This window comes from Pipistrellus hanaki (genome assembly GCF_964339955.1).
Source record: "Pipistrellus hanaki genome assembly, chromosome: 11".
NCBI lineage: Eukaryota > Metazoa > Chordata > Mammalia > Chiroptera > Vespertilionidae > Pipistrellus > Pipistrellus hanaki.
In genome coordinates, this window is record NC_140513.1 from 29,425,932 (window position 1) to 29,449,730 (window position 23,799).

Below are 23,799 nucleotides of genomic sequence, written 5' to 3' on the forward strand. Positions count from 1 at the left end.
TTATTTTTTGAAAAGGTACAAAGAGCCCAGTCTTCCAGGAGGCTGATCTGGGCCTGAACAAAATGCTCCCATGTGTTTGGTATAATTTGGGTTTGCTGCTTCTCCTCCTAATCATTCCGAGCCTCAGTTTTCCCAGCTACAAAACATAGTAATGATGTCCATTTCCCAGCATTAGTAAGAATTTTGTTTGTAAATATGAAAATGGAACGCATAGAGCCTGGCATACACAAAGCATCAGATATTGGTTGTTTAAAAATTACGAAGAATGCACACATTACAAAAGGTGCTCGTGATATTAAGGAACAGGCTGAGTGAAAATGGGATATTTAAAAACTCAAGTATTGGACCTTTAATTCAGCAAATGTGATACCAAAACTTCAAATGTGGGAAAATAAAACAATGTCTAATAAACTTACATAAAGGATTTCACTTCTATTTTAAAAGTCTATCCAACTTTTTTTCGAGATCATTTCTCAAATTTACTGAGAGGGTTTCCTGACCTTTCAAGCCTTTTTTAACCTTTTTTTTTTTAATCTCCCTCTCTGAGATTTATTCATTTCCTCCCTCTGAAGATTTACTTTTCAAAAAATGCAATGCAGTGAGAAGATGAGAGTGCATGTCCCTGCACAGAGTTCAGTAGATAGCACAGGATGGTTAGTCCTGGAGGTGCTAGCAAAGGGGGCCAGGGAAATGTATCTCATGGGCGAGGGCTGGGGTGAAGGAGCACAATGGGGCCAGGAATGCAGGAAGGGAGGGAAGACCTAAGGCTTAGCAGCCCAGCAGCTAATGTATAAAAAGCAGTGCTTGGCAATGACCAGAGTTTTACACGAGATTCAGGCCAGAAGGAGTCTGTATCCAGGGCCTGGCTGGGATAAGGGGAGTGAGGTCCATGCCTTGTACACAAAACTTAAGGAAGCGCCCAAAATTCGGTATTTGAGATGAATGATATTTTTGTGCAATATTTTCAAAAATAAAATTAATGCAAGCATCTATGGTGAAAAATATGAAACGTTTAAATAAATAGAGGCTTTAAAGAAATAGAGCCCTCTCAGATCCCATCTTTAGGTAAAACTTTGCTCTTTTTTTTCACAGATTAATATTGCATACAGTTTTGTCTTTTAAAATACTTTGTTAAAATATTATTTAGTTTGATTTCTGATATTGTTGGTGCTCCTTTAAATTTGCACCCTAAGGGAGGGCTTTACCTGCTTTATCCTAGTCCTGGCCCTGCCTGGGCCCAGAGGGGCAGTTTGGGAGCTAAATGGAAACAAATGAGGACAACTTCTAGAAACTTGTTTGTAGTGCTTTTAGAGATAGATCCCAACACTGTCGGTGATAAAAGCAGGCAACAGAGACCACAGATCAGACACTATTATCTTTATTGGTATATGCATTTGGCTCTGAAGGATCAACTACATCACAAAATTCAGCACAACAGATCTTATTTTCATGAACATGTCCATATAATAAAGACTTCCAAACTCCATTGATCACATTGATATGTGTGGACAAGTCCTGGAGTTTCTGAGCACAGTAAAAGAACACAAGTCACGTTGTAGGTCCACTCTCTTGCATCAAATATGAGAGCGGGAATTAACGTTAAACAACGCGTAGCCATCACAGAGACCCTTCCCCTCCCCCATCCCCTTAGATCATGGTGCAGCATCAGAGGGCAGAACCGCTGAGACCAGTGCTGCAAGGCAGCAGACAGGCCCAGCGGTAGGAGGCTGGTTGCTTGTTGCCCGCGGTGGAGAAATAGGGAGACCTGTGAGCGAGGATCAGTGCATGCCCAACTTCAGAAGAGTCTCCTTGGGGAACATCATCCACACTCACCCATGCAAGTCCCCTTTCTTCAAAAGTGAGCAGAGGATATGGGGACTACAGGAATTTGTCCACAACCCAATGACCCATCTGATAGCTCAGCCCACACACAGAAGCTCGGCATGCAATAACATGATCTCTTCTAAGAGAACACTGGGGTGTTTATGCCAAGGACTGTACCCATGGACTAGCTATGAGACCCCAGTCTAGCTAACATCCACTTTAATTGGATTAGGATGAGATATACAGGGAACAGGAGAGAGTACACATCACCCCAGACAAGAAGCAGTATTTAAGAAGTGAGAGATAAGCTTATTCCCTTTGTATTTGGCCACTGGCTTCCTTCCCAAAGTTCAGGAGTTAGAGAATCCAGGGCAGAGCTCCCCACCACCAATATCTCACTAAGAAAATGAGTGCATTCCTTTTCAAAACCAGTGTTGAGAAAGGTCTAGGTAGGGCTCAAGAAAAACTAAAACCTTACATGTAACTAAAGGGATTTTTACCATCAACTCAAAACAAAGGCTTATAAGAGGGAAGAAACACCCTATAAGTAATTGCACTTGGGAAAGAAAAGAAAATGGCCCTCACTAGATAAGAGTCAAACAGCGATATGGATTCATAATTGCTTCTATGGGTATCAGTATACAGCACTAATGGAACTAGGAACTAGGGAGAAATGTGATCATTAGCTCCGTTTCTCTGTGTATGAAGGAATTAGCTTTCATACACAGAGAAACAGAGGGAGGATGGCAGAACGAGTTGGATGAAGGAATTGATATTTATGGGTCAGAATAGAGACAATGTGAGAGAGACCCAGTTAGTCAGCTGGTCGGGGTACTCTCTTGATATAAGGTAAGAATGTGAGTTCTGTCCCTGGATAGCCAATTGATTTCTCTCTATTCTGTAGTAACAGACTGAAGGCCAACTCGCTCGCAAAAGTGAACTCTTTGCAGGAGCACAGATGGGGATAATTATTGGGCACGGGAGTATAAATGGATCTGAAGTTCCATTACTCTTGCAGGAAAGTAAGTAAGGTGGCTGGTCAGTGGTGCCATATCAAGTAGTTTCCTGTACTAAAGACATTCCCTAACATGGAGGCTAGCTCTTTTGATATAATTAGATAGTGTAGGATTTTATCCTGTCCCCTCTATATCAACCACTTTGTTGGAACATTAGGAATAATGGGCACTCTGTCTAATTGCCTTCATTATCTAATAACAAGCTTGGGTTCCACTTTAATGCACCCAAAAGGTCAATGGCATGGTTAAATAAATGTGCTAAATAATAGCAACAGGATAAAAAAATATTTCTGTCTATGTATATTCATAGCATATATAGTAATAAGAATAATATAAAAACTAGGTATTAGATTATTGGTTTTTTGAAATTCCTCCCCTCCCCTTTGGTTCAAAAATCATATAAATCTAATCTCTTATAAATCATAGGAATCTCTCTGTTATGAACTAATTTTTAAAAATTGTTTACTGTAACATTGTGCAAAATACCAACATGGACATACTTCTGGAAAGTATTAGTGAAAGGTCCCCTTGCCAGAAACCCAGTTAAGGCCTAGGTGCCCGAAATATCAGAAGAAACTGGAGATTATTGGGCGCTAACTCCATCAAGTTTAAGTAAGGTTGAATGTCTAAGGAGAGATTCCAAGTCACCAGAGGTCCTTGCACCAGGGATGCTGGTGGAAGAAGGGCATCCCTAAATAGTGGGAAACATCAGATATAACTAGTTTGGCCCTTAAGACCCAGCACACTCCATGAGAGAAGTTGGCTGACCAGGATGAAGAACTGGGAGACACAAAGTGATGGGCTGCTTCAAGTTGAGTGGTAATCTACATTTGGAGTCATCAAGAGTATTGACCCTAAACCAGAACTCTCAGCCTGTGGAGGCAGGGCAGGGAGCCTCTTATTTCCTGAGTCTTCCCAGCCCACAATACAGGCCTCACTTGCTCTATGATGTTCATCATGTGGAGCTGAGCAAATACGGATTTAGGATCACACTAGACCAGACCTGACATGACCAGTCCAACCCCCCACCTTTGTTTTAACCCATGTATCATGAATCCAATGTGAAATTTGAAACTGGCAGCAATGTACTCACTGTAGTTCCTACAAATTTTCCAGCACAATCCACCCGAAATGAACCACTGCTATAGAAATATAAACCAAGCCCAGTCCAAATAAAGGTTGGGGCACAAATAGTTAGACTACATATCACAGGATGATTAAAAGGACATTCGTAAGACTAGGCAGCCATATATCCAAATGATATCAGCAGTTATCTCTAGCTGCCAGAATCTTTGTTTCTTACATCTTCTTAATGTTTCTCATTTTAGGGCTTCTGAAGGCATTTAATTCTGTTTTATTGGCTAAAGCCATCAGGTCGGTGACCAAGCCACTGTCCTGGTTTAAAACTGAAAGTTTCCTATAAACCTCCTCAGTCCTGGTGGTCACTGGGCTACTGGCATTCCCTTTTTCCTATAGGCCACAGATATTGCCTTTTACTTTTCCCTTCCCTGAGGAGGTCAGGCAATCAGAAACAGGAAACTCTCTAAGCAAAAGGGAGCAGGCTCACCAGAGGGCAGTGTGTACTCAGCAACCTGTGGGCTCCCCTCAGGAGGCAGCTCTTGCTCCCATTTAGGGACTAAACTTGAGGAGCCAGATGGCCATTGTACGTGGCTATCAGTGCGTGGCTAAGAAGTAGTTCACCCGTTTTTTCCTGGCCCTAGTATGGAGCAAATTTGTCTTAACCTGCATTTCAAGAGAAGTAACAACTAAAAGGAAAAGAACACTCAGACAAACAAACAAAAGACTATAATATCAGTGAGGATCAAGGGCAGCAAGACTGTGCCTTCGTAAGGAGAGCTGGCATGATGAGTCACCTGAGAAGCCCAACCGTGGTGGGCTACCCTCTCAGCTGGCAGAATCAGTGAAGACAGAGAAAACTTGAACTTTGCAAGGAGAAAATCTGCATCCCGTATAAAAGCCCCTTTCAAGGATTGAGTGTCACATCCAAAGAAAACTCCCATGATGCCATCTTGACTTAGCCATAGGGAGCACTCAGTGCTCAAAGCATCTGGGTAGCAGGAGCTTCTTCCCAACACAAGAAGCTCTTCTGCGTTTGTATTTGCTGAGCTGGCCCTGGTCCACAATCTGCTGGCACATGCAAGAGTGGCCAACTGGAAACCAAAACGGGGATGGGGGGCGGGGGATCTTGATTGGATTTACCCTGCTGGTACCTATTCTCTAGTTGAGCTGGGCCTTGGGAAACCTCCAGAACACATGCATTAGGATCCTGCATCTGCTGGCGTGCTTCCAGCATAGCTCTGATGACTTGGTGAAATTGGATTGAAATGTTTGATGTGAGAGGGCTGCATAATTCTATCTTGGCTGGCTGATGATGTGGAAGTAAAACAGTTTTCAGACTATCACTACAAGTGCTTCCTTGACCTTAATCCATAATTGTTTTTTCCTTTTCAGCTGTTACCTATAAGATAGAAATATTTTCTCTAGGCATCTAGGCATCCTATAATCAGGTGGTATTGCTTTTTTGATAAGAATAATATCACCCAGTGGTCAAATGCTAATAAAATGATGATTCTTATTTTATCTGTTGTAAATGTGCTTGAAACTGGTTTGCTACAAATCTTCACCTCAGTGGAGTTTATAACATGGCTTACATTGTAAATGTAATTATGCAGCATGTATTCATTTCCTTTCTTCTAGGGAACTCAAGTTGCTTTTTAAAGCATTATTTGATAGCTTCTTACTAGCTCCTCTGGAGTTGAAAAGAGAATATAATATCAAGCTGTTATAGCTACCGATGGGGGACTATAGTATCAAGAGGGAGAGAGAATTGAACTGGGACCTACAGAATCCAGGCAATGTGCCATGAAGACCCCCAAGGGGTGAATTGCCAACCCAGTGTGCCATAAACGAAGCAATTTCTAAGGATCCTAAAATAACTGTGTTCTCTCTGTCATAACACGCTGGGCACAATGGACTTAGCTTGTTTTTAAAGTGTAGGCCATGCCCTTCAAAAGGATATAAACAGTTCCCAAACCAGCTATATTTGGCCAATTAAATGCTTAGAAGAACATGTATTTTTGAAAGACAAAATTAAGAGGTAAAGGACAGAGATAAGTGTTAAAGCAATGGTTTCTACCTGTTTTTAAATCAAAATGGATCATGGACACAGATTGTATTCAAGTTTGAAGATAACTTCAGGTAACTCTGTGTCCTTATCCTTTGATCTAATGAGCTCCTGAAGTCCTGGACATAAGTAAAAATTTTTTTTTCCTGGGTACTCAAAATAGCATTGCAAATGTGTTCAAATCTTTGCGGTTCTGTGAAAAATATCACCTCCTTTCCCTCTCTTTGTTGGTAACACAATGATGGTGTGGATATGACATTAAGGGGAGAGGAGGGTGCCACATGTGATCTTTTCAGCTTCTGTTAAAATACTCCCTGCTTTTATAACCTTTTACTTCCTTATTCTTAGCTGGTCTATGAGTCTGTGCTTATCTACATAATTGCCTAGTAAGCATATAACCAATAGGAAAACACACATGCGAAAGCGCACGAGCGCGTGCGTGCACACACACACACACACACACACACACACATACTATAATACCTGGAAAAATATGGCACATTCTGTAGGAAATCAATAAAGATCTATTTCATTGGAAATGGGACCAAAAGGAACAAATGTCAGAATTCTTTATATGCATCTGTCACAAGGAGTTACTAGCCCTACATACATAGAGGGCATGCTCTGTGTGAATACACACAGTACATGTTTAGGGACAATTCTCATTTAATTTAGGCCCTAGGCCTAGGACCCTAACTAATTTACAAGGCTGCTCTAGGAAAGACACAATTTTAGGAATACCAATAGTCTATGGCATTTGATTTTCCTGCAGGGGAAGCTATAACACATTTCCATTCTTCAAGAGAACCCAAGATTGATGACTTGGGGTTTTGCTGGCTAGTGGTTTTTTTGTTTGTTTGTTTGTTTGTTTTTATTTCACCATTTCATTATTTTTTTCAGCTCCCTTTGTATCCTGCCTAGCAAAAATCTTCTTAGCAGTCAAGGAAATGATAGCAGCACAGCTGCACTAAAGCCAAGTTTGTAAATCCTACTGGGAAACCACCCGTGCTTTCAGATGATGTGGCTTTCAGACACGTCTATACAGACTAGTTGAATTAAAGACCAACTCCAGACTTGATGTTGCTGAGCTCCTCAGCTCCATCTTGCCATCCTGATTGATCGAGGAGATGGGTCTATAGTTAAAGTGGCATAGCACTTTGAGGGCTTAATCATTAGAGCACACTGCTTTCTCTTTGGAAGGTAACTTCTTCCTTGGCTAGGGTATGGAAGCTAAGGAGTGACGTCAAGATGTTTTCTGGCCAGAATCTGCAGATAATCATAGAACTCTTCTCCTCCATCAGGCATGGATTTAGCCTCCTTTAGTTCCTGCAGTGACACAGGAGCCTCCAAATACCAAATTATTATCAGGCGGTCTTGGGGGAACCTCTGGGCCCTGCAATAAAGTAGACAGACTTGCTATTGGAAAGTGCTCAGGAGCAGTTCAGCCCTGTTCAGATTGCTCTAAAACCCTGCAAACCATCTCTAGACTTGGTAAATGAAAGCCTGGCATAGCTCCTGGTAGTAAAAAAGTACTTTGGGGGATGCAATTTATTAACATTCTTCACTTAAATGATCTCACATATCATTTAAGGCAGTCTGGTTTTGAGGGGGATATTTTGTTTTTGTTCTTGTTCATTTTTTTAAAGCAAAATTACATAAGTATGGAGGCTGAGTAATTTTGTAAAAGTGACTTCTGAGCATCATCTGTAAAATAAAGTATTTGTATTAAATGATCTTTATGGTCTAACTCAGGGGTCACAGACAAGTGGTGGATTATGGGTCAAGTCTGACTCAAACTGGTGTTATTTATTGTTCTCACCCAGTGTTTTAAATTTGGGGAAATTCACAATAAAATATTTTAATAAGTGCCTGTTCTCACTGGAAAATTTGAGCATCTGGTAATATCAGGTCATGTTTAAGCACAGCCTTCACAGTGCCATACCATCTTTCTGATCTTGCTTGTTTCTCATATTGACCTGCATAATCTTGTAGGTAATTGGAGTTTAGGACCCTAGCTCTACGTTATTCTATTATAGTGCATTGTAATTATATGATGAAATGTTTAACCATAGGCCTCCTTAACAAGATTCACTGAAGGCAGGGAACATTTCATTATTACCACCAAATCTTCAGTTCCTGGCATTGTAGGAGTATTACGGATAGCTAATATATATTTAATGAATTGAAATTCACCTTTTACATTGGATTATTACAATCCAGTAAAGTAAGATTGGGACCACTCTTTCTTTGTAAGATCACACGTGTATTTGAAAGCCAAGATCTTTAGGTAGCAGGTAGATTTAGGAAAGAGAAGTAAATATGCTGACTTAAACCTAACAAACTTCTTGTAAGATCCCTTCTTCAAAGTTTTTTTTTTTTTTTTACAAGTTAGGTATAAAAATGTTTTATGGGAATCACGTAATTGAATGCTAATCTCCCAAAATTGTATGGGCCTAGAGAGTAACAGATCGCTCTGTATAGCAGATCTATGCATTTTAAAATATTTCAATTTCTGGATGACTGCTATTAGGATGTTCAAAAATCATGGTTTTTTTTGTTTTGTTAAAAGATTATTCCTGCTAAAATTGTTATCTAAATCTGCTTAACTTGGATAATATATTATTAAAAACATGTCTAACAAGTAAACTATTAGGTAGGCAAGTGTAATAGGAATAGAACCAATGAAAAGGCTATGGGTCATCTTTACTTGTTACAAGTCTGTTAGTAAATAATATTTCAGTAATATATATCCACATCTGGTCAACATTTGGCCAACATCAAAATTGTATCATGTCCCATGATATGATGGAATAATTCAAGATATTGTTTCTGCTCTCGAGGAGCTTACAATCTAATATAAATAAGATTACAGAAACACATACATGAGAGTGGTTATACTCTTAACAAAATGTAACAGAAACATTGAAGATAAAGCTAAAAAATATATGGGGTAAAGAGTGACTTTTTAAAAAGGTTGAAGATAAGGAGAGAAGTAAATTGCTTCTTCATTCCCATTTCTTTGAAAAATTATTCATAGAAGATGTATGATTTTAAGTGTTCTTCAAATCATGAAATAGTGTATGGCTTGAAGCCTAGAGGGAAAAAAAGTTCTGAGTGACTGGAAATACTGAGCTGAATAAGGATAGCTGGGTGAAGGGTCTGGAAAGATTTTCCAAAGAATGAACCATCAAATTGAGAATCAATGGTCTGGATCCCACTGGTAGAGAACAGAAGCTAAGGAGAGACTATGGGTTTCCTCAACTCTCTTCTAAATGCAGGTGGTGTACAGTGGCTAAACCACAAAACCAAGACTCCTCCAAAATAATAAAAATGTCTAGCTCTAAACCTTTGCAAAAATTTCCATGGACCCTAGATTAAAGAAATGACCTTTGGAAACTTTCTTGTGGATTTCTAGGATAAGAAAGCACTTCTAGATAGAACTATAGACCCAGCAGCCATCTAGTCTACTTTCTTCTATAAGATCTCATTAGTTCGTTTGTTTATTTCTTTGCTTGCTCATTTGTTAATTTTCTCTAATTGGGCTTATTGAGCTGATGCTAAATACTTGATTATTCAACTTGATCTATTTCATTTTTCCACTATCCACAAAAGGAGAGCAAACTTTTGGAACAGGTTGATTTTAGTCAACCTCAATTATAATATAGCCTTAGGCTAACTGAAGTATATTATACAGCCTGATATTGATGGTGACAGGACTGTCAAAGTAAGCTGTTCCTAGGGAAAACAAACAAAATGATGACACATTCTGCCACCATAATATCCTGCTTTGCCTTAGTCAACATTTGACTGCAATGCATGCAGGGTGTTTCAAGGACCTTTAGGAGGATAATTATCTGAAAAAAAATGCACATTTTTAAGCAATACCTCCACACATCTTGTTCATACCATAATGACAATGTTAGAATTAGAAATACCTTGATTTAACTTAATACCTTTTATTTCAAGAAGCTCAATATTCTTCACATCTGCAATTATATTTATCTTGTCATATTACATATTCAACTGAAATCTATGGTGAGATCCAATTTCATGTATTTACAAGCTTATAATTCTGTTCTTCTTAACAATTAAACTCAAATCTACTGTTAAACGTACCTTGGATAAATTTGAGTAAATAGGTGGCAATAATAGTTGTTTCCCATATGTGAACAGATCTGATACTCATTGTTAAGCCTCCTTATTCTATGATAGTCTCAGTGTAAATACTAACCTTCAAAGAGTCCCACCTTATCTCTCAGGATAAAAGCATGTAAGGTGGGGTGAGAACATTCAAATAGAATATACCAATTATTCAGTGCCAGGGAACTCCTGGAACCTGGGCCACTTAATATTCTACCTTCATATCCCCTTATTCATGTGTAAAGGAAGGTCTGGAGTTCCAATGGCATAAGACCTGTTTGTTCCTTGTGATTTTATTCTTTGCTGTCCTTAAGTCTGTGCTCCATTTTTTATATTTGGGCAATGTCTTAAAAAATAGAGTAAGAGTCTCAGGAAGAAAGAAACCTGTAAGCTTTCAATAGAGGCTTTTGGGTTCATTTGGTTCTTAAAAAATATGTCAAAGTATTTAACATGTCTTTTTGCCATCATGACATCACAAGAGGCTTCATGCTGAGAACTAAGACTGAACAAATAATATAGAACTACCAGAATTGATACCACCTGTGTGCAACATAGCTTCTCGTGATGACCTATAAGGTATATTTTAATGATTTTCAATAAACCAAATTTAAATCCTATCAATTGCCTGATATATGTTCATTCTAATGATACTTCTGGCTTATTTCTCTTTTTCAAGATAAGCATGCCTTCATTCCAACTTCATTTTGACAAATGGTTTTTGAAAATGGATCCCAAGAGAAGCCAGAAATTTCCCATATTTCCAAGCCCAGCAGAAGACACACCCTGAGAATTCCATAAGAAACAAACTAAAAACTCTAATCTGTGGTCCCAAAGCCCCAAGAATACTCAGACATTTCACAGCCTTCCTCCCCCAAGCCATCCTTGTCAAGAATTCTGATAAACATGCTTATAGATACAACTATGCAACAAATGGGCCAGTAAGTATAAACAGCTGTACTTACATGTGTCTGGCTTGAGCTGACTGTTGGTGATGCCAAAGTACTGGGGATTTTCAATAACAGGGATCTTGGTCATTCCAATAATGACAGCATCAGGGCCGCCCTCTGAAGATGATGGAGTATTACTCCCATTGGAGATGTGGTGGAGTGGGCTAGCAGAATCATCATCATTGCTGATAACTGAAGCCGGGCCTGGAGTTGGAAAAAATACACATTCTCTTATAATTTTTAATGCTTTTGTTGAGTGGTAACTCACATACATAAAATTCACCCATTTAAAATGTACACTTCAGTAGGTTTTAATATATTCAAAGAGTGTTGCAACTACCACTACAACCTAATTTTAGGACATTTTCATCATTCCAAATAGCTGTCATTCCCCATTCGCTCCACTTCCAGCCCCAGACATCCATAAACTTACTTTCTATCTCTGTGAACTTACCTATTCTGAAAATTTCATGTAAATGAAATCATAATGTGTGATCTTTTAGGACACATTTTCTTTTTACTTAGCATAATGTTTTTAAGGTTCATTCACTTGTAGCATGTGTCATTATTATATTCCTTTTTGGTTGCCAAATAATATTTTATTGTATGGATATGTCACATTTTGTTGTTCCATTCACCAATAGACAGACACTTAGGGTTGTTTTAACTTTGAGGCTATTGTGAATAATGCTGCTATGAGCATTCATATATAAGATTTGTATAGACATATATTTTCATTTCTCTTAGGGGGACTTGCTGGGTCATATGGTGGCTCTCTGTTTAACTTTTTGAGGAACTGCCAAACTGTTTTTCCAAAGTGGCTGCACTATTTTATATTCCCACCAACAACATATGAGTGTTCAGAGTTCTGGACTTCCTTCTTCTGTAATTTAATATGCAGCTTTCCTCTGTTCTCTGAACATCCATCTTTAGAACACTGGCTCACTGAAACCCTCCGCATCAATTTAAGATCCTTGTTTCACAGTGTACTGAAATATGTACGAGGAGCTCAAAGATCTGAGTTCCTTTCTCCACTCTTTGGACAAGTTACTTACTTTCTTTGTACCTCTGCAACCACTTACATTGGTAACATGTGCAAAATGATGCTTGCTTGCTATTTTATGGGACTACTGATATGAACATGCGCTATAAATTTAAATGTGTGTCAGAAGTATGAATTGCTTATAGGTTTTACTAAATGAAGTCACAACTTGTGGACTAGAATTACATTGAACTGTCCTGTTACTTTGTTCCTCTCTCTGTATGTTCTGTCTATAGCTGCATCATATTTGCCTACAAAATAATGGCTCCCTGCCTTTAGTCATAATATTATTTATTTATAGAGTCATTCCATGGATGTCTTTATACTAAAGCAATAACCATAACATTTTTTCATATAACACTTTAACTTTCTAGCCCAGTCTCACAACGTATATGTCCATAAATACAATCTACTGTATCTTGTCTAAAACATTAATCCATTGACTATTAAACCCATAGTGTTTAGATTCAAACAAAAATAGATTCACAAAGATAAAGGTCTATATGAAAGCTTCAAAACAATTAAGATATCAGTGGCTCATAGTAGACATCCGTACATGAAAAGTAGACAAAGCTTAGACTATATATATAGTCTAAGCGACTGGACAACTGGCCGATTGGCCAGTAGCTATGACGTGCACTGACCACCAAGGAGTAGATGTTCAACACAGGAGAGAAAACTATAGGTACGAAAACATGGAACAGACCAATGAATCTCAGAGAGAAGGAGGGAGTAGGAAGGGCAGGAAAAGATTAACCAAAGATCTTGTATGCATACTAGACGCCCAGTGGATGGATTTATGCATGGGGCTGGGGAAGGGTCCCCTCGGCCTGGTCTGCAGGGATTGAGCCAAAACTAGCTCTCAGACATCCCCCAAGGGGTCCTGGATTGTGAGAGGGTGCAGGCTAGGTCAAGAGACTCCACCAGTGCATGAATCTGTGCACCAGGCCTCTAATATATTTTTGAGGTGTTTTTGCAGCAAACTAACTGGGTTCAGGGTCCCACAGACTAGCATAAGCCAGGAGGAAGATAGGAAGGAAAGGATATGAAGAAAGACAAAGGGAAGGCAGTCAAGGCAAATGCATACTAAGGAAAGGGAAGTCCGAATCACTACTTTCATAGCAAGAGAATGTATATTCACCCAACCTCCAGGATGCATGTTTCAGCATCTCCATCCATTCTTTACCTCTTTCCTCAAACTTGACTATTGCAAAAGCACCACAATTCTAAAAACAAAAGCTGTTGGATCATACATTTTTAAATCCCCTCTGAAATATCGTTGTAATCCATCTCCCGATTCAAGATCCATTTTCCCCTTCGTATGGGGATTATCACAGTATGTAGTGATAACAATTGGACATTCCCCAGCTAGCTGAATCTTAAACAAACTATGCAGGAGGCAGCCAACTGCTATTATAGGTAATTTTTTAAAGCATTTTCTCAAGGGGATGTTCATTTGAGATGCCTTTAATAATACACTCTGGCTTAATTCTGCAAACAAGTCCTCACACAGCCAATTTAGAAGCCACAGAACTCTCAGAGAAAGGGCAATCTCCCCAGTTGCTCTCCTCTTGTGCCTAGCTCACCAGTGTTAGCAAAGTGCAGAAATTCTGCCAAGAATAAAGACAAGTTCTTTATAATATCCTTAACTATCTCTGTTTCACTATTTTCTTTCTAGCAGACCTAGACCACCCAGAGTTTAAATCCAGAGATGGAAAATAGAAATGTGTTGTGCTAAGGTTTCTGACTTGTGTTCCTGCTGGCTCCCTCACTCTGTTCCTGGTGCAGCTGTCCCCTCTTTGGGGTCACCCAACTAGTCTACTGCCTGAGCTCCCTGAGCATGCAGGATCACACACTTCTCAACAGATTCCAGACTGCCCATTTACCCTCAGAAATACAGGAATTGTCATATTCAAGTACTCCACATGCTGTCAGAAGGCCAGTGATATTTGCTTCTGGAGCCCCTGCAAGGAGTAGAAACATCTGATCCCAGTTGCCTTTGTCACTGATTCTTGTGGCCCAAGTCAGACTACCAATATTCCTACAGATCTCATCATTTCGGAGGAGATTGATACCTAGAAGACAATGTTGAGATTCCTCTAGGAATCCAAGCTCTGGATCATCTGCCATGGACAGAGTGGAGCTCTAACTTAAAGAGCTCAACCCAGAGGTTTGCTCTTTGCATCCCTTCCTCCACCAAAGGACACTCTTTCCTTCCCTGGCCTCTCTGAGTAAAAACCCCAGACTCTGAAGTAACAAATCGAAAGAAAATGGTCTTTCTTTTGGGGGCAGGGTGATGGTGACAGTGGTGGATTTTTAAGCATATGGAGGGTATAAAGTACCAGAGGTAATTTTTCAAAAAGCCTTTTCACTTTGCTAGGAGGCCGCTGTTGACAAATCTGACTGGGTATACAAACCTCAACCATTTATCAATTGGAATATTAATTCCAGCGCTGTGTTCTTCGTTGTTGATGTTCCAGAGTCTGGAAGATTGATGTGGCTGGCAAGGCTGCAGGAATTCAGCCCATTTTTCTAGGAACATTTTGATCTAATAGAGCTCAGCAAAGTTGGGAAGGGGGGAAATGCTCTCAACGGGGACAATGAATGTCTATATAATTTGACAGCCGCCTGTCTGTGCATGTCACACGATGTGTCATTGTGTGTGTCTTCACGTGCTTGGGGAGATACAATGAAAAGACAGACAGAATAGTCAGGAGCGCATCACAGTGCTATAAGAAATTCATATGAGGACTTTAGAAAATGTCTTATAAAATTAATAAAAAGTTTTAAATTGCTGGGTGTGTGCAATTTGCTGAGTTTGGGGTAGAGAGTTCTAATTATTGAGCTGACAAATATAACTTATGCCTGGAAACATTTTTAGCCTATTTTTCTTTTAGTATCAAGTTCAAAGAGCCATTTTGTCTTTCATCAGAGCTTCTGGGTAAGATCTCTACATCTATGACTTTACAGGCTTCTCTAAGCCTATCTTAGACTTATTTTCTTGAGATAAGAATCCATGAAGGTCATCTGGGGAAGGACCAACAATGCCTTCAGGGCAAGGGGAGAGATCACTGTTCTTGAGCAACTATATAAGCATGTCTTATGTTTTCTGTATTCTTAAGATTCAATCTTGGGCTTAATGACACCGAGGGACTGTCCTGTGTCATCCTCAGGTAGTAAGGAATTTGCCTCTGAGTGAACCTGTCATATACAAACCCACTAATCTGTAATCTACACCCCAACTACATCCCTTTCCAGGTTATCATACTCCAGACCATCATCCACGTGTCCCATTACCTCAGAGCCAGGTATCAGACGACTAGGGTCAGTTCCTACACCCCAGAACCCACTGAAGCGCCTCAAACCATCCAATCCTAAACCTGCTACCCCTGCCTCGCCCAGTTTCCTCCTGATTCCTTTTTTGTTTCCTACATTTGTTTGATTTACAGTTTTCCCTGAGGAAACCACAATAAAGGTTCTTTGTTCATGTTTCCCCCTCATTCCTTCTGCCCCCTGATTGACTCAGGTGCTTCTTCCTGAGGTCCCCCTACCACATGGTGTGCCTTCTTCTCTGAGGAACTGTGAATAATGAATTATCTTTGTACCAATGGCCATTGTCTCCTGACCTATTGGCCTCACCATCCCTGACTAATAACAAGACCAACATTTTAAAGCAGCAGCGCCTCGAATGAACTATAGCTGAAAGAACAATTCTGAAGAATTCTTTCTGCTGTGGCCTAAACGGGTAAAATCCTGCTATTGGAGCTTTTGAGGAACCAGCACCTTCCTGCAGGGTGAACTGGCCTGAAAAATGTTTAAGTGTTAAAGGGATTTGCTATTTAGTGGAAGGAAGACCCCATCCCACAGCACTGTTATGGGAGAGCTTATCATCCGACTCCTCCTGCCCTACCACACACACACACACACACACACACACACACACACACCATCAAACAGGCCACCTGCAACACTGCCCAGGACTCTCTGGTTTTCTAAAATGCCTATGATCAGTTGTATCTTAAATGTGTCCTGGGGCATTGCCAACAAATCCTGAGGTGGTTGCACTTAATTTCCAACTTGACCACATCTCCACTTTTCCTTTGCTGGTTGAGAGCTCTTCCCTTGGAATTTATGGAGCTAGTTAAGGGCAGACTGACTGATATCAAGTTCAAAAAGGGAAATGAACAGGATTCCTCATATGAACAGGGAGGGCTCACAACTGGAAGGCTCCATGACCCTGGTATATTGTGCAGTTTTACCTAGAGCCAACCTTGCAACCAGAATAAATATTAACCAACAGATGCTCAAGATGGCTAAATCTTGGAAATGCATATGCAAAATGGAAGGAAGTCTGTCTTTTCATTCCTTCTCAGCAATTCCTCTTCATTGTCTCTGAATGAATAGAAAATACTAAACAAATTGGAGGTCCCGGGAGATCACACCTGATTTCAATCCTAGCGATGAGATACATTATCTGCACTCATTTGGTAGCTATAAGCTCTGCTTTTCAATTGTCAACACAATTGCAAGGAATCGAAGGCAATCAAGCACAAATCATAGTGTCTGGATGTTAGCCTTGTTTTGAAAGAGAAATGGTCACAAACAAACAACGATTTACCAATGCAGAAATTTATTACATCGTGGCCAATGAAAGAAAATTAAGACCCATGCTTTCCAGGCATGAATATTCAGCCAGCTTTGCTGGGCATGGAGCTGCCGTCCAGTGGTATTTTATTTCTTTAATCTTCTTAGAAATGCATCAGCAACCTAGAACTGGATGACAGCTGCCACATCCCCAGATGTTAAAAGCAAGTAAACTTCAAGAATAAAGAATTATTTACTGAACTCAATTAGCAAAAGCAATGCCTTTTCTAAAAATAAATAAATAAATAAATAAATAAATAAATAAATAAATAAATATAAAAATAAAAAATTCTAGGCCTCCTTCTTCAGCAAGTCAGAAACCAGGACCATGAAAAAATGAATCAAATGCCAACAAGTATGAAGAGGCCCAACAGTTTCATCCAAATTAAACACAAGCTCATTATTTATCCAAAGAAGGAGTGACTACTTACCAACACCTTGTCTTGATTTTACATTCCCAAATCCAAACCATGAGAAATCTGAAAACCACAACAGAACATAAAATAAACTTCGAAAAAGAAGCGTAAACCAGAGGTGTCCAGCACTGTCCTTAGTGAAATAACTCCAACGCCCTCTCAAAGCTCCATTGAGGACCTAAGCTTCCTCTCAAACTTCCAACCCTCAGATTTTTGTGTAAAGGTCTATTTCTCATCCCGAGAACATGAAAGTTCAAGTCAGATAAGGAACAGCAACCAATCTTCAAGAGAAGGGACCAAAACCCAGGGTTAAAAGCAGTTTTCTCCCAAAGTATGGAAAAAGTTGCTGGGTGAAATACATAATGCATCGGAGAAATGCATGAAAGTTCTGAACCTCAGCTGTGTGGGGGGTGAAAAAAAAGAAAAGAAAGCAGATCTTATCTAGAGCTAAGACAGCTAAAATTTCATGTTCCTCTTCTAGTAGATATTCTAGTAGAAGAGGAACATGAAATCCCATGGGAGAACAGACACTTGGGTTGGATGGGGATTCAAGAGGAAAAAAAGGGAATCGATTCTATAAGGATTCCATGCCTGACTTGCTATGTGACAATGGGTAGCTCACAGCAGATCCGTGTCTCTTACAACCCAAGTTTCCATTGGACGTGTAAGGAGAGGTCTGCCAAATGTTTGCAGGTCCTCCAGTGAATAGAACTACAGTGAAATGTCTGTTTATTTCCTGGGCTTGACTGTTCTCTTCTAGGTAATTCCCACTGGGTTCAAAGTGAATTCTGCACAGCAGAAATCCCTGGATACAAGGCCAATAAAAGAATGGAACCCAGGTGAGTAATGGTGTTACTCAGCTGTTTAGATCTGTGGCGACTTTTTATAGGGATTAGGATAAAGAGCTATGTAGAAGAAGAACCAATTTAAATGAATCAATGTATGTAAAACCCTTTGCACATTCAAAAAGTTGTGTAATGATTACTATTTTTTTTTTCAAGTATATCTAGCCCTTCCTTCCCTGGTATTTCAGAGCTTCAGCTCTCTAAACTCTAAGCCAATTTTCTGATTGATATTCCTCTGAATGCTCTCTTCCAGGTTTTAGAAGACAGGATAAAGGTCTGGCCTCCATCCAATGCCAAATAAAGACTCCTTTGCACAGAGGACAGTGGGCCTCATTCACAGGGTCCTTGGTCTAGAGAGGCAGGGCTGAGCATGTGGATTTCTTAAGTACAAAGAATCCCTATCAAATCTGGGTGTATTTTCCTCCTGGTTCCTTTTTGTTTCCTATATTTGTTTGATTTACACAGCTTTCATTAAACCATAGGTTGAATTTTTAAGACTGCTTTTTTCACCTGAGCATTTTATCAAAACCATATTTCTGTCTTACAGAATACCCACTGAAGGACAATGGCATAGTGGTCCCCCGCTGATTTATAGGTTGGATTACTTATTATCATTACCTAATAAACACAACTGCAAGGAACATCTTTACCCATTTTAGATGTTCCCATCTCCATTTTCAAAAATCATTCCTTCAAGGTAAATCTTAGAAAATGGAATTATTGGGTCAAAGGGGTGACTATTGTTAAGGTTCTCAACACATGTCATCAAATTGCTTTCCCACTACATCTAGGTCTTAGTGTTACCAACAATATATGAAAAGGTAGGACTACACTAAGGGAAAAGCTAAAGGAACTATTTCATACTTTTGTACTTGACATTGGTATGTGTCCACCTAACTGAACAGAGACCTGGCAAATACTCACGCCTGACCTGTACCACATGAAACCACTCATACTTTGTCTCCTGGGCTGGTGCCTGTCATGGGTGCAGTAAGGACTGAAGCTATGGAAAGAACCAGAATAAGGCAGATAACACTTGTGTAGTCATTATAACTCACCAAGTGCCCACACACATACACCCCAGACAAGCCCTTTCTTTAACATATTATGCTCTGTTCACTGACAAGGAATTGAGACTCAGAGAGGCTGATAGATTTAGCAAAGGTCACAACTCATAGTGACCCAGCCTTCTGATACCAAATCCAGGGTTTAGACTTTTTTCATTCATAGCTGCCTTTCTAAAAATAGTCAAAATTACAACACTATAATAACGATTCAATTTTATATATAAAAAGCACTATAAGTAGTCATTTATTCTCATTTATTTATTCAACAGAAACAGGCTATGTGGTTTTCCCCCTAGGAGCTTACAAAGATCAGCTACCCTGGAAGTATGTCCAGGGTATATGAGACTCAGGAGAAATAACTATCGAATTGGGGCAGGGGTGCATATTCTGTTAAGAGAGAAACATGATTTTGGCTTCTGGACAACAGGTTAGAATTAGCCCTGAATTGGGGAAAGCAGAGGGGCCATTGTCGGTATAAGGGGTCCAGTTACATCCAGCATGGGCAGTCCTGCCTGGGTCAAGGGACTGATGGGGCTAAAAAGTAAAGAAAACTGAGAAACAAAATAAGGGCCAAGCAAGAGGTTAAATTTTATAGGTAGTCTACACCCACCCCCTCAAAAAAAAAATCTTTGGCTAGGCAGTAACATAATTAAGATTAGTTTTAGAAAAGTCATTTTGGCTAAGGGTACAAAAAGGATTATGAGAGGGAAAAACTGAGGGCCAAAGACTAGTAAGGAAACTTCTAGAGAAATCAAGGCACACAAGAGAACTGTGGCATGAACCAGGTTCTGGGAAAAGAAGGGATGACTGTCAGGCATATTTAGGGAGATTAACAGGTCATGGTGAATGATTGCAATATGAAGGGAGTGTTGGAAATGAATAATGAAGGTTAGGGGTTTGAACAATGAGACATATGATAATACTGCTCCCACTGTCTCCAACGAGGGTTTCGGGGGTTAAACTGACCGCATGGGTGTGGGGCACAAATCCCAAAAGAGGTGTGTACATGAGGACTGGTGTTCGAACCTCAGAACACATATCTGATGCCCAAAGTAGATTTGCCCAAGATCAAGAACCCATGGTTTCATGGGAGGGCAGAAGCTACATGCTGAACCTGGGACACGAACACTTCTAGTTTGGGTGCATAAAACACCCTGTTTTGCAGCGACAAAGGAAAGGGCATCCATCTAGCTGAGATTAACAAGTTTATTCCTAAATTGCTAAAATATTGCTAAATTCTCCTGAACAGTAACACAATTATTATGTAAGATAGAATACAATCTTCTTGCCTGTATCTCAGAGTACCTGGAAAATGTAAGACCAGATTATCAGCGTCACATTGGTACCTGTGCCCACCCCCACCTTAGAAGCTGTCCCTGGTCTGACAGCTCTTTCTTGATGGATTTCAGCAGTAGTATTAAAACCTTAATACTAAATTTCACCAGCAAAATTTTCCCACAAGGCCAAAAAGAAACAATTTCTCCATTTCCTGTGATGTTTCACCCATTGGGAGTCGAGTCCTGCCAAACATTCTTTTCTATTCTGTTTAATAAGAGACACTTTATTCACTGCAAAAGAAAGGGCTCCTTCAAAAGCAAATGTAGATGCAGTGAGCTTAAAGGAACTCCTCCTTTTGGAATCCAGACTGACAAAGATTCCAAATTATAAAATTAATCAAATACATCCATTTTACAACGAAGAAACTTCAACCTTCCCTGACCAGAGGAAAGAACTGTATATCTTTAAATGGCGCATTAACTCATTAAGAACTCAAAGATAGAACTTAAACTAAATAAAATAAATGGCAATAGGGATTGCCTTTCAAATGTCTCCCAAAGGAAACAGCAAATATTTAGGGGATTGAAAAGGAATATTTATGATGCCAAGGAGAGGATCAGAGGAGGGAGCAACACATAGGCAATTCGAGAAAATCTAATCTTCCCTGTGGGCGCTGGCTTGCACAAACTAAAGGAGATTGTCAGAAGCATTCTGATCTCTGGAGAATGCAATTTCTGAGTTTTTTTCTCTTTTAAGTTTCAGTAGGGAAAAATATATATATATATATTTTTTTGTGTTAGGAGAAAAATCAGCTTCAGCTTCCCTCCCTTTTAACTCTGGAGAGATTAAAATTTGCTGCGTTCTAAAATGTAATTTTTTTAATATATATATTTAAGGCAAGACTCACCACCCTCCACCTCCAAGAAAAGCATCTCTAACATTCTAATGGAAGCAAATGGGAAAATATGATTCACCGACAGAACTATAATATAATCACCTCCAACTTCTTATGGCCACACCCCCGCCCTAAAGGACACGGGAAAGTGGAGCTCTGGGCTGCCTTTGCTGCAGGGAAAGTGAGGACCAGACAGCATCGAGCCCCAGAATAGACATTCAATAAGTGCTTGATGGAGTAGCCAGTTGCCTGTTACCTCAAAGAACTAGGAGGACCGGCCCTTGGAGGAAAGGGAAAACGAATGCAATGGATGCTTTGCTGACACTATAAGCATCACCCTTTCCAAGTGACACACAATCAGCATGAGTAATAGTTGCTTCAAATTAATTCCAGTTCCTCAGGCCACTGAACAGTGTAGTTTGGTGCCAAGTTTCCACTTCAATTTAATCTTAATCTTTCACTTAAGGACACAACCTTTATATAAGTCCCATATCCACTGACTAGGAAATGGACTTGATTTGAGTTACATTGGTTGTGAAAAGCATGATGCAAAAGGTCCTGGAATCCTCCTGACCAACTTTCATTGGCTTCATCCCTTCCCTTTCTTCAAATGCCAATGTGACTTATATTGTTCTCCAAGTAACATTGAACGCTTCCAATTCAAAAAAATATAAAGAAAAATAAGTGTATTTTATTTATTTATTTTAAAGATATAGTTTTATTGATTTCAGAGAGGAAGGGAGAGGTAGAGAGAAATAGAAACATCAATGATGAGAATCATTGATTGGCTGCTTCCTGCACCCCCTATTGGGCAAATGTCCTTGACCAGAATCAAACCCAACACCCAGATTGCAGGCCAATGTTCTATCCCCTGAGCCAAACTGACTAGGACAAAAATAAGTGTATTTTAGCTTAAACTGTTTGCTGCTCTCTGAAATATTTGTTTTCTTTTCTTTTTCCTGGGCCCACAGCTAGACTCAGTTTACCAGTCCTCCTTGCAGTTAGTTGTGGCCATACCATTAAATCATATCCAAGGGACAGTGAGCACAGTGAGGGGCACTCTTTCTGGGTCTGGCCATCAAGACTTCCCATGCATACTACCAGATGCTTTCCCCTTCTACCTATCCAGAATGAAGACAAGACTTAAATCAAACTTGGAATTAATGACTTGAAGTCAGCAGAGAAACTCTCTACTAACTCTCCCAGAGAGTGTAGACAGTGTAGAAACTAGTTATTTTACTGAGGTCCAATGAAACAATTTATCCTCCAACTCCTATTCACAAGCAAAAAATAAACTATTTTTATTAAAAAAAATAAAAAATAAACTGAACCATTATTCACTTTGGAACTTATTTACCATGGTAGAGAGTGAGCCTACCATAACTAATACACACACACACAAAAAAAAAACAAACAAAACAAACAAACAAACAAACAAACAAACAAACAAAAAAACACAGAGTTTTGGTGCAGCCACTATGGAAAGGAGTATGGAGTTTCCTCAACAAAAAAAAATTGCCATATGATCCAGCAATTTCACTTCTGGTATTTACCTGAAGGAAATGAAAATTCTAACTCAAAAAGATATATGCACCCCCACATTCTTGTAGCACTATTTACAATATCCAATGCATGGAAGCAACCTGTGTCCATCAATGCATGAATGAATAATGGAAAGGTGACATATATATTCAGCCAAAAATTGGAAGAAATCTTGCTATTTGCAATACTAGGGATGGATCTTGAGGGCATTATACTAACTAAAGTCATACTGAGAAAGGCAAATACCATGAAATCTAAAAAATAAAAATGAAAACTCAAAGGTGTAGACAGCAGATTGGTGTTTGTCAAAGGAAAGAAGGTGGGAAAGAGATGAAATTGGTGAAAGGGGTCAAAAGGTAAAAGTTTCAGTTGTAACATAATTAAGCCTTGTGATGTAATGTACAACTATAGTTACATTGCATACTTCAAAATTGCTAAGAGAGCTGAAACCGGTTTGGCTGAGTGGATAGAGCGTTGGCCTGTGGACTGAAGGGTCCCAAGTTCGATTCCGGTCAAGGGCATGTACCTTGGTTGTGGGCATATCCCCAGTGGGGGGTGTGCAGGAGGCAGCTGATTGATGTTTCTCTCTCATCGATGTTTCTAACTCTCTATCACTCCCTTCCTCTCTGTAAAAAATCAATAAAATATATATATTAAAAAAAAAGTTGCTAAGAGAGCAGAACTTAAAAGTTCTCATCACAAGAAAAATAAATTTATAATTATGTGAGGTGATGGATATTAACCAGACTTATTGTGGTTATCATTTTGCAAAATATACAAATATAGAATAGTTATGTTATATACCTGCTAATCATGTTATATATAAATTAGATCTTAAACTTATTTAAGGTTTTAATTAACTGACTTCATGACTTCCCAATCCCCTATCACAAAATTTGAAACTGTAATCCATGTATATTTACATTTTTCTGGAAAGCCCACAGATTTCATCAGATTTTCAAAGACTTCTTGACCCCAAAATGCTAAAAGCCATTGAA

At 39.4% G+C, this 23,799-nt stretch overlaps 1 protein-coding gene across 7 annotated transcripts in view; it reads right to left on the bottom strand.

The window, feature by feature from the left end:
* NTRK2 (neurotrophic receptor tyrosine kinase 2) overlaps window positions 1–23,799 on the bottom strand; it is a 307,491-nt gene that overhangs the window by 121,834 nt on the left and 161,858 nt on the right. For 3 of the 7 annotated variants that reach the window (XR_014796235.1, XM_084897976.1, XM_084897978.1), the window contains 2 exons: window positions 17,190–17,237; window positions 11,088–11,276 (listed from right to left, as the gene is read on the bottom strand). Coding sequence is in view for 6 of the 7 variants with exons in the window: in XM_084897976.1 (XP_084754102.1) it covers window positions 11,088–11,276; window positions 17,190–17,237 (237 nt within the window). In the remaining variant the exon portion in view is untranslated. Of the gene's footprint in view, window positions 1–7,334; window positions 7,379–8,554; window positions 9,078–11,087; window positions 11,277–17,189; window positions 17,238–23,799 lie in introns of those variants that run through there. The other 4 variants (XM_084897980.1, XM_084897981.1, XM_084897982.1 and 1 more) reach the window with 4 other exon arrangements.